Here is a 10,517-nt window from a genome sequence, read left to right on the forward strand (position 1 = left end):
TATTGGAGAATGGATTATTGAGCGGCCTTTGAAAGTTTCCCACCGCTTGAACTTGAGCATGATCCATTGGGGTGTTATTATTCATACAGATAGGGCATTGATAGACAGAATGAGCACCACCACACATTTCAAACCTCACTGCCATCTGAACCGCATTCGCTGATACAGTGCTCTGTTGTAACTGCTTTGTCAAAGAGGCTACTTGCGTTGTTAGAGCAGTGATTGCATCCAGCTCATGCACCCCAGCTACCTTTCTAACTCCTGATGATCTTTCCTCAGACCACTGATGATTGTTTGTGGCCATGTCCTCTAGCAGCTCATAAGCACCAGTTGCACTCTTGCTCATAAAAGTGCCACCTGGTGCAGCATCAATAATGGTACTAGCATCCACTGTTCAATGCCATGATGAGGACATCTTCTCAGGAGTTCCTTAAACCGTTCCCAAGCTTCATACAGTGACTCTCCGTCATTCTGGCAAAAGTTATTGATCTCTCCCCTCAATTTAGCAGCTTTGGACGGAGGGAAGAATTTAGACAAAAATTTCTGAGCTAGATCTTTCCAGGTGACGATAGAATTTGGCTGCAGCGAGTTCAGCCAACTTTTGGCTCTGTCCCTCAGAGAAAATGGGAAAAGCCTCAGCTTGATTGCGTCATCACTCACCCCATTATATCTGAAGGTTCCACACAACTCCAGAAAATTAGACAGATGAGTGTGAGGATCTTCAGAAGGCAACCCATTGAATTGCACAGAGGACTGCACCATTTGTATAATAGCTGGCTTGATTTCAAAATTGTTGGCCTCTACAGTTGGTGGGCGTATACTATTTTGTACTCCCGTCAGAGTGGGCAGTACATAATCTCTCAGGCTCCTCTCAGCATTGTTCTGAGCCTGACCCCCTTGTACGATTCCAGGAATTAGAACATTCCTGCCATCCCCTTCATTTTGTGCCATCTTCACAGATTTCTGGGCCTCCCTCTTGTTCTTTCTGATTTGCTTGCAAGACTTTTCAATCTCAGGATTCAGAGGAACAAGTGTGTCTTTTCCTCTTCTGCCACGCATATACCAAAATTCACCTGAGATAGACAAATTAAGCAACTAAACAGATTAGAAACAAGAGAAATTAAAATCAAATTAGAATAAAAATTAATTAGACTGATATTGATAATTATTTTTAGTCCTCGGCAATGGCGCCAAAAACTTGTTGCGATATTTTTGCTATGCAAGTGCACACAGTCGCAAACTCGTAATAAAATGGTAGAACCAAGTATCTTCCTCAAGGACTGATTTATCAATTACCAGTCAATTAATTTCTTGTTCTATTTTATGAATTGAAATTCTTGATTTTTGTAAATACAGCAAAGGAAACTATAAATTGCAGAAACAATAATTGAAAATTGAATGGAATAACAACTAATGGAAAAACTTTTAATTTAATCACTGAGAAACAATTAGGATATTCAATCTCATCAACTATCCTCCCAATTATTCCCTAATGCAAAGTGTGAATTCTTCTTCTTTTTACCTAATTCAATTAACAAGTTGATACAGCAGCCTATAATCATACTATGAATTATAAACTCAACCTAGGTGAAAATTTCCTATATTTCTATGGTAAATTGAACCACACAGGCAGCATTAATCTCAACAACTTAATAACAGTTACACAATTAATTCAGATACTTTCGTTCTAAATTAGAATTATGTCCAATATAACCACAGCAGAATTAAATCTCACTTCTCAGATTTTGACTTAAAAACATATGTAAATGACTAAAGATGGCCAATCAATAATCAATCTATAAGAACAGGTTATATGGAATTGAAGAAGATTGAAGAAGAAGAATATTAAAATTGCATTAGTTCATAACAGGGATTCAAGTGATTCAATTAAACATCCTAAACAGACAATTAGTTCATAACCATAGTGCTAATCACAACAAAAATTAAAGATAACATCAGGAAAAGAAGAAAAACATGTAAAAATACTCTAAGCTTGAGCCTTCAAAACCAGCACTTCTCTCCCTCGTCCGTACGTGCCCTTTTCTTCTCTTTTTTCGCCATATTAAAAACCTAGGACTTCAAATTTTAAAGAGGTGGGCCGCGGCTCTACATACACTATGCCGCGGCCCGTGTCCAATTTCCTGGGCAAAAAGCTCTTTCCATGTCGCGGCTTTAGTCAGCCATGCCGCGGCCCGTGTCGACGAGTTCTGGGCAAAATGCCCATCTATGCTGCGGCTCTCTATAGCCATGCCGCGGCCCGAGGATTTCCTTAAAAAATTGCTTCTGTTTCCCACCTAGCCGCGGTTCCACTTTGCTCATGCCGTGGCTCTTAAGGGATTTCTCAATTCTTCAAGTTTTCATCCCAAAATTTCACCAACACTTCCAAATTATGTTGAGAACCATTCTTTCTCGAAATATGATGAAAAACTTGGTTATTTCTTCCCTTTCTTTGACATTTCTTCCATGTGCTCAATTCTTCCTGATATTCACAAAGACAGACAAACAAAGCATAAACCCGCACTAAATGAAATAAAAACAAAATAAAAGACCACTAAAAACATCACCTAAACATGACAAAAACTAGACTCAACACTAGCCATTTCAACAAATCAGTTTCATCCCAAGTTGAGGAATGCATAGGAACCTATACAAATAATAGTATGACATTGTTAATTTTCTTAATGGTATTTAAAACAACTAATATGAACCAGTTAGTTTGCATTAAATTACCTTTTCCTTCATCCATGTTGAAAAAGTTTGTATATGTTTCTTCCAAAGTAATCCACTATTTCTCTCATATATTTTGTTTGTTTTTTTCAACTCCTCTAAGTGAATCCTAATTTATAGGACCAATGAGTTAGTATTACTACATTTTTAATATAAAAAATAATAATTTCTAATATCTGACACTTACTCTAGAAAAGGGTCCAAAACAGATGTATTTAACAGAATGTATCGATGTGCAATTTCTAACAACTCATTTGTCAATATAATTTCTTTCCTCCTGGAAATTGGACGACCTTCAAGTATCACATCATTTGACCACTCTTCATTTCGACCTTCTTTTGTGTTTAGTTCAATTGAATGATCACTGAATTCATTACAAAAGCTCACACACTCATCTGCAAGATAACACTCTGCAATACAACCTTCAGGCCTTGCTCGATTTCTGACATAATCTTTCAATATCTTCATGCGTCTATTAATCACACAATTGCTCATCATTAATAGAATGTTCACATAAACTAATAATAATAAACAAAACAATTAAGTCTTAGTGATTCACCTCTCATATGGATACATCCATCAAAATTGGACTGGTCCACATAGTCGTGCTTTTCGTCCGATATGAACCACTAAGTGAATCATGACATCAAAAAATGATGGTGGAAAGAATCTCTCTAGTAAGCATAAAGTTTCAATAACATCATTTTCTAATGCCATTATGCTTTCTCTATCAAGAACACGTTGACATATTCGATTAAAGAACGTGCATAATCTTATTATAGCATCTCTTGGACCCAATGGCATCAATCCTTTTATAGCCACCGGTAGTAATTGTTGCATCAAAATGTGGCAATCGTGTGACTTAAGGCCCATGAGCTTGCATTGTTCCATTGAAACACAATTTCGAATATTTGAGCTATATCCATCAGGTACTTTAAATGAGAACAACCTTTTACAAAATAATTCTTTCTCAAGCTTTGATAGTGTGTGTAAAGCTGCAGGAAGATAGGTTCTAGTCCCCTTCTCTTGTGGGTGTAATGCACTCCTAATACCCATATGTTGCAAATCCAAGCGAGCTTTTAGTCTATCTTTACTTTTTCCAGCAATATCAGCAATGTATTACAGATGCTTTCACAAACATTTTTCTCTATGTGCATCACATCCAAATTGTGACGAACATACAATTCCTAAAAAAATTGCAAAAGAAATAACTAATGAAATTCCTCCAAAAACAATAATTTACACAAAAAAAAATTTAGAGTAGTAAGAATGTGCTAACCTTCCAATAAGGTAACTGAAAAAATATGGATCGCTTTTTCCACATTTCTTTTGAATCATTTTGTTTTCTTTTCTTTGAAGTGGATTTTCCCCAAACATTCACAAAATCTTTAAGGTGTTCAGCAATTGTAGTCCCATTCATGATTCTTGGCAGATTTCCATGCTCAACTTCTCCATCAAACAAACTTCTTTTACTCCGAAATGGATGGTCTTCTTTAAGAAATTTCCGATGACCTTGATATGAAAACTTCCCGCTATGTTTTAGCCACTCTGAATGAGTACCATAACTACATAGGGGACAACTGAAACATCCCTTATTTTTACAACCAGCAAGGTTCCCGTATGCTGGAAAATCTTGGATTGTCCACATCAAAATAGCCCGCAACTTGAAATTTGTATTGTCCAATGCATCATGAGCATCAACACCTTCATTCCATAATAATTTCAAGTCCTCTACGAGGGGTTCTAAGTATATATCAATATCATTCCCAGGTTGTTTAGGTCCTGGGATTAACATTGATAATAAAATATTCTCCTATTTCATGCACAACCATGGGGGTAAGTTGTACATGACCAACAATACAGGCCAAACACTATACTTAGAACTTAAATTACTAAATGGGTTAAATCCATCTGTGGAAAGGCCAAGTCTAATATTTCTCTCTTCATTTGAAAATGATGGCCATTTATCATTGACTAGCTCCCATGCTGCTAAATCCACTGGGTGACACATTTTTCCATCGCAACTTTTATTGTTGTGATGCCATCTTAATTCCTTTGAAATTCTTTTAGACATGAACATCTGTTTCAACCTAGGGATTATAGGAAAGTACCTCAAAACTTTTGCTGGGACACCATGTCGAACCTTTTTAGTTAGCTTATCTGACATCCAACGTGAAGTTCCACATGTTGGACATTCTTGCAAGTTTTCTTTATCTTTTCTAAACAAACAGAAATCATTAACACACGCACGAATCTTTTCATATCCTAAATCAAATAATCAAAGAAATTTTCAAACCTCGTACATAGACTTGGGGATCATATTATCTAAAGGAAACATATCATTCAAAAGTCTTAACAATTCATCAAAACTTTTGTCAGACAATCCATTGGTAGTTTTAAGCTTATACAATGCAACAATTGACGATAACTTAGTATATTTAGTGCATTGTGGATATAATGGAGTGTCTGCATCTTCTATTTTTTCCATAAAAGTGTCATCATGACCTTCTAGATGACTTTCAAAATCACAACCATCAATATTTGTAGCCCTAAACAAGTTGTAAGAATCAAAGGTTTCCATTGTCTCTACATCATCATCTCTTGATAATTCTTCCCCATGATGAAACCAGATTTTGTATGTTGGATCAATCCCATAAATGACTAAGTGTTCATACAAAATGTTAATACATTGGTGACTTAAGTTTCGACAAACTTTGCATGGACACAATAACTTTTCTGGATAACCAGCCAGCTTTTCTGACATTTCTACAAAATTCTTAGCGCATTCTCTATACTCATCCGAGGCTCTACAATTCAAAGACAAGTTCATATTTATAATATATTAGTAACAAATACAGTAAGTTACTAATTTTACTAAGCTAGCACTAATTAAATCCCTAATTCTTATTACCTATTGAAGCGTAGCCAATTTTTATCCAACATGATCACCAACTTAGTTGTCCTGTTCTAACCAACAAAAAGCAAAATTTTGATAAGTCTATGTAATGGTAAATACAAAATTGTATCAACCAAAATATACTATATGATTTGATTTTTAAAATTACTTGATTTATGAGTTCATAAATAATTTAAGCTGTTTATTTAGTCTTATTGCTAAACTTGAGATAATTCTGGCATTTCCAATCCTCATCTCAAAGAAATATTATATATATTTATTTTTTTATATATATTTGATATAAATATATATTTATATTTATATATATATATATTTGAATAAGAGGATTTCATTGAAGACTAATTAACATTAACCACCTTGCTACTAACAGTAAGAATTGTGTTAAGGTCTAAGCTTTTGCTGGGGCTTTAGCTATGGGTTTTGATGGGGCTTGGGCTGGAGAGTGAGCTTGCATGAGCCTGAAGGTATCCATGACCAGGAATTTTTTTTGTTCTATTGTCAAATGATTATATGCTAAAACCTTGAATTAGTGCAGCTCTGATGGTATACATTTCTATATTGGAGCAACAAGTAAAGTATGTGGATACTTTTGGAAATTCTCACAGGGAATTTAGGATCTATGTTAATGATTGAAGTTGATAAACTACGTATACAGGTACTTTAGAAGATTTATTTGCACTGTTTGATGTTTTTGGCTTGTCACCTACTCATGATCTCGTGAATATTGGTTATTACATTACATCTTATGAAGCATATTACATTAAATCTTTCATGTTTTTAGGATTAAGAGTTTTATCTTTGTATTATTAAGATAGTTTCAGAGTTAAGATTGTGTAAAGACCTAACAATAACATTGTAAGACTTGTTTCAAGAATAATCAGACTTATTCGGATTCTCTCTCTCACTTGACAAGTTAGAGAAATAATCAACATATTACATTTTTTTTCCTCCAAAAAATGCTTAGAATTTTTAAATTAATTCATTGAATCTTGGAAGCATTGCATGTATTAGGAAATGTTAGTTCTTACGTTTGAAGCTGTGATGTTGTCACTTGACAAGCCTGAATGTTTACCAGTGACAAATTTTACAATATTCAATTTCTAATATAAATGTATATTATGTTTTATTGTTTCTATTAGGGTTACCGCATGCAACCCAACACCTAGACCTGGAGACACATCCCAAGTGTTTTTTTTTTCTTTTGAATAAACCAAGTGTTTTATTGTTAATGTTTCATTTGAAAAATGCATTTGGAAACCAGTTTTAAATTGTGATGACTACTGTTGTTGAAGTTACAGACCACCTTGAAGCTGTCTCTTTAAAATGTTGTTTTTATATTATGTTGAGTTGGGCTATTTTGTTTTGTTTCGAAGCACCATTTCTTTTCAATGTAGTTGAGTGGCACCACAACCTCAGCCATTCACTTAAGCATGATGTTCTTAGGGATGAAATCAAGAATGTAAATTTTTTCTTGTAATATTTGTTTGTTTGTTTGTTATGATGCTTTTAACATATTTTTCATCAACTACTGAACTATTTTGTTCCTTCACTCATTAAGTTGATCCTCTAATCTATGGTGATATAGATTAGAGGAGATGTATCAGCTGGCAATCGATGGTGATATAGGGTTGACACAAAAAATAGTAATTGCCTATTCTGGCCTGAAAATGAATATGTTCAAAAAGGCCTTTAGTGAAGCACTGGGAGAATCTATAATGAAATTCAATGGTGGCCGAAAGAATGAGGAGCTTGCAAACAAGTAATCACTTCTTCCCTATATAAACTTCTACTTTCTACAACCTGTTTTAACATTCTAATCTATATAAAACTTCTGTGTTTTTGGGATTTTCTTATAGAGTTTTAGGTCCTGCATCTGATCAAATCAAGTTAGCAACTGATTCTGAAGTGGAGATATCTAAACTACCAGGATATGTTCTTGAAACAAAAGGTTAGACTACAAAAACAGCAGTGTAGTTTGACTCTTTTGTCATTCTCTAGTTAACAGAAAATTAATGCTACAAGTTTTGATGAGTGCAGTGAATGTAGAGCTTGCAAGCAGGGTTGAGAGTGAACTTCTTTGCAGAGCCTATTTCGGAATATATCTAGGAGAGAATACGATGAAGTGTTACAAGGAATCGAAAGAGATGTTTGGGCAGTCCATGCTTTCTCTCTTCTAAGAGATTGGAGAAACAGTTTCAATCAATAAGGTTCAAGTGTGCACTACTTATTAGGAACAAAGCTACTTATTCAATAAGAATGGAAACAATGAGATTGTTTTTCTTCTTTCTGTCATAGATTCCAAGTGTGTTTTATGCTTCACATACTTAGTTTAAGCATACAATCCGAGGAGCTCATTTTAAATTATTTAAAATTAAAAAAAAAACTAAAATTAAACCTTAACCATTGCAATAAATTGAAATTGTGTGATGGTTAGTTATAGATATATAGTTAGTGTTGACATGAACTGTGAATATACATTTGTTTTGGATGGATCCACTAGATATTTTGAATCAAATTTTGAGGTTCAAATGCTGTATATTAATTTATTTTTGATTTTGTAGTAATCATAATTTGTAGGTACGTATGAATAGCATTCAATCATTGAGAAAGAAGAATCAAAGGGTCAAAAATGGAAAATGATCCAACCAAAATGATTGAAGCTAGACTATTATCTTATGTTCTTCTGGACCACTTGAAAACATATTATCAAACGAATAGGGTCCACTCTTATGGAATTATCAATCTGTCTGTACTAGACTACATTGGTTTTTTAAAACTATATATAGTTACCATAGCGTTATTAAGTACCGTTATGACTTAAAATAATTAAGTAAAAGGAACATGTTAATTTCTTTAGTTCTTTTCTTTACTTTCCATAAAAAAAAAAAAAAAAACATGTTAACTTCTTTAGTTCTTTTCTTTATTTTCAATGTATGCATTTGTTTTTCATATGCTAGAACTACTTTTTTTGGTATTCTACAAGACTTGCACTTAATATATAAATTTTAAACAGGAAAATATCCAGAGAATTTTCTCATAAATAGTACTTTTGTTAATGGGATGTTACTCTTTCTTTTGTATTTGGTTTTTGATGTATATATTCAAACTAAAAAATTTTATGTACTGGCCTTGCACTAAAAAATGTTTTACATTTTATTACCCAAGTTTTTGAATTGCAAGAAGCTATTTCTATAATTATTCTAATATATTTCCCCACATGGGTTTCGATTCTACTTTCAAATTTCTATGGTTTTTGAAGTTTATTAGATATACATCAAATAACTAACAAAAAATCAGAAAACATTCCAGCCATATTTATTAACCAACCATCAATCATTATCAATTCAAAATATTCAAACAACACACATGTTTTCTTCCTTATCTCGCCGCAACACACAAATTTCTCAGAACCTACTTCACTAATACACACAAGTTCTCAACCTTCCGTTATCACCGCAGCACAAAATAATAATAATCTCAGAACCTACTTCACTATGGATGAATATCTAAGATATTCAAACTCCTTTAACATTTGCAGAGTATTTTAACAAAAATAAAAGAAAACATACCTCTTGCAAACTGCTGCAAATAAAGTTCCCTCCAATTTGAAATCCAATGAAACCACTAAAATGAAAGCAAAATTACATACCAATTAATAAACTATCAACATCATTCGACCTTTAATTAGGAGTCATCATTAAAAAAAATTACATAATGAATACCTTGAAAGTGAAAAAATAGCCAAATGAACCAAACCTAGCTGAGATGAAAATATGAGATCCCTTTATAAATGCCTCAGTTCCCTAAAGTTGCTTGTCTTCTTTTCTGAATTTCTGAAAGAGTTAAAGAAATTTAGAAACGTGTGTAGAGAACCCAATAAATCAAAAAGTCATGTCACAATTATCTCATATTGAAAGAACAACATGCTTATAAGATCAAAATAAAAATTACATGAACAAAGACATAGATATTATTTACATACTCAAATGATCATTGATTAAAAAAATATCAACATTCTTGTGCTACTAAAACCTCATACCATAGACAATAAAGCATGTACATGTTTGGGCAGGATAGGGAAAATAGAAATAAAAGAATTAGTTAAGCGCATTTTCATTATATTTTGTATGGCAGGATAATAACCTCCTTTAGTTAAGCTCTTATTCTGTTTTAGCAGTTAAGCCAAGACTGTTTAGTTGTTAATATATTTTCTTGACAGTTGATACAGTTTCTTGATAGTTATTACTGTTCTATCCAAGTTCAACACTCAATAGATTCCAATCAATGCTCTTATGGTCTTTCACTGTATTAGGCAACAAAGTTTCAATTCCCACTTCATCCAAGCATTTTGTCATCAAAGGGAATCCACAAAGTCTTTTATTTTATTTTTATTTTTTATCAAGAAGAAATAAACTTCATTGAACAAACAAGCATATACACAAAGGCAAACTGCCCAAACAGAACCAATACAATCCAATCAAGAACCCACCCTCACATTACATACATTTGAAGCTTTCTTAAGAAAAGCTTGAGATGAGGGACATCTTTCCTGCTATGAACCATATACAATCTATATTTAACTAAAGTAATAATCTCTTTGGCTATACAATAAGCTGACAGTGAAAACCCATCAAATATGCATCTATTCCTATTCCTCCAAATATTATAAACCACTGCAGCAAGAATCTTATTCAGAGTTAAACTAAAGCTGTCATTTTTCCCAGCACTAAGTCTAACTGTCCAATCCGAGAACTTAGTGGCCCAAGCAGGAAACCCAATTTTCTTTGTTTTACTTAGTTCTTTTCCTTAGACATGTGACTTTTAAGTTGAGATATGAAATATTTGATAAATTTTGAGGAGTCCTCTCTATCGA

At 33.4% G+C, this 10,517-nt stretch overlaps 1 protein-coding gene and 1 non-coding gene across 2 annotated transcripts; both read left to right on the plus strand.

Annotated features, from left to right (window-relative positions):
* Nucleotides 1-397: 397 nt before the first annotated feature.
* On the plus strand, nt 398-504 carry LOC133833566 (small nucleolar RNA R71). Its single transcript, XR_009892940.1, has one exon. It is a non-coding gene; the product is annotated as a small nucleolar RNA R71 (small nucleolar RNA).
* Nucleotides 505-6,057: 5,553 nt separating this feature from the next.
* Nucleotides 6,058-7,963, plus strand: LOC133832713 (chalcone isomerase-like protein 1). The gene is made up of 6 exons (XM_062263023.1): nt 6,058-6,086; nt 6,180-6,187; nt 6,300-6,444; nt 7,230-7,403; nt 7,501-7,592; nt 7,682-7,963. The coding sequence occupies exons 1-6, from the start codon at nt 6,058-6,060 to the stop codon at nt 7,819-7,821; spliced, it is 588 nt and encodes a 195-aa protein (XP_062119007.1). The 3' UTR covers nt 7,822-7,963.
* The last annotated feature ends 2,554 nt before the right edge of the window (nt 7,964-10,517 follow it).

This window comes from Humulus lupulus, chromosome 4 (genome assembly GCF_963169125.1).
Source record: "Humulus lupulus chromosome 4, drHumLupu1.1, whole genome shotgun sequence".
Classification (NCBI taxonomy): Eukaryota; Viridiplantae; Streptophyta; class Magnoliopsida; order Rosales; family Cannabaceae; genus Humulus; species Humulus lupulus.

Coding starts and splice junctions, on each gene's coding strand:
- LOC133832713 (XM_062263023.1), top strand. CDS start 6,058: ATGGGTTTTGATGGGGCTTGGGCTGGAGA. Junction 6,445..7,229: donor GGATTAAGAGTTTTATCTTT/GTATTATTAAGA, acceptor ATGGTGATATAG/ATTAGAGGAGATGTATCAGC. Junction 7,404..7,500: donor AATGAGGAGCTTGCAAACAA/GTAATCACTTCT, acceptor ATTTTCTTATAG/AGTTTTAGGTCCTGCATCTG.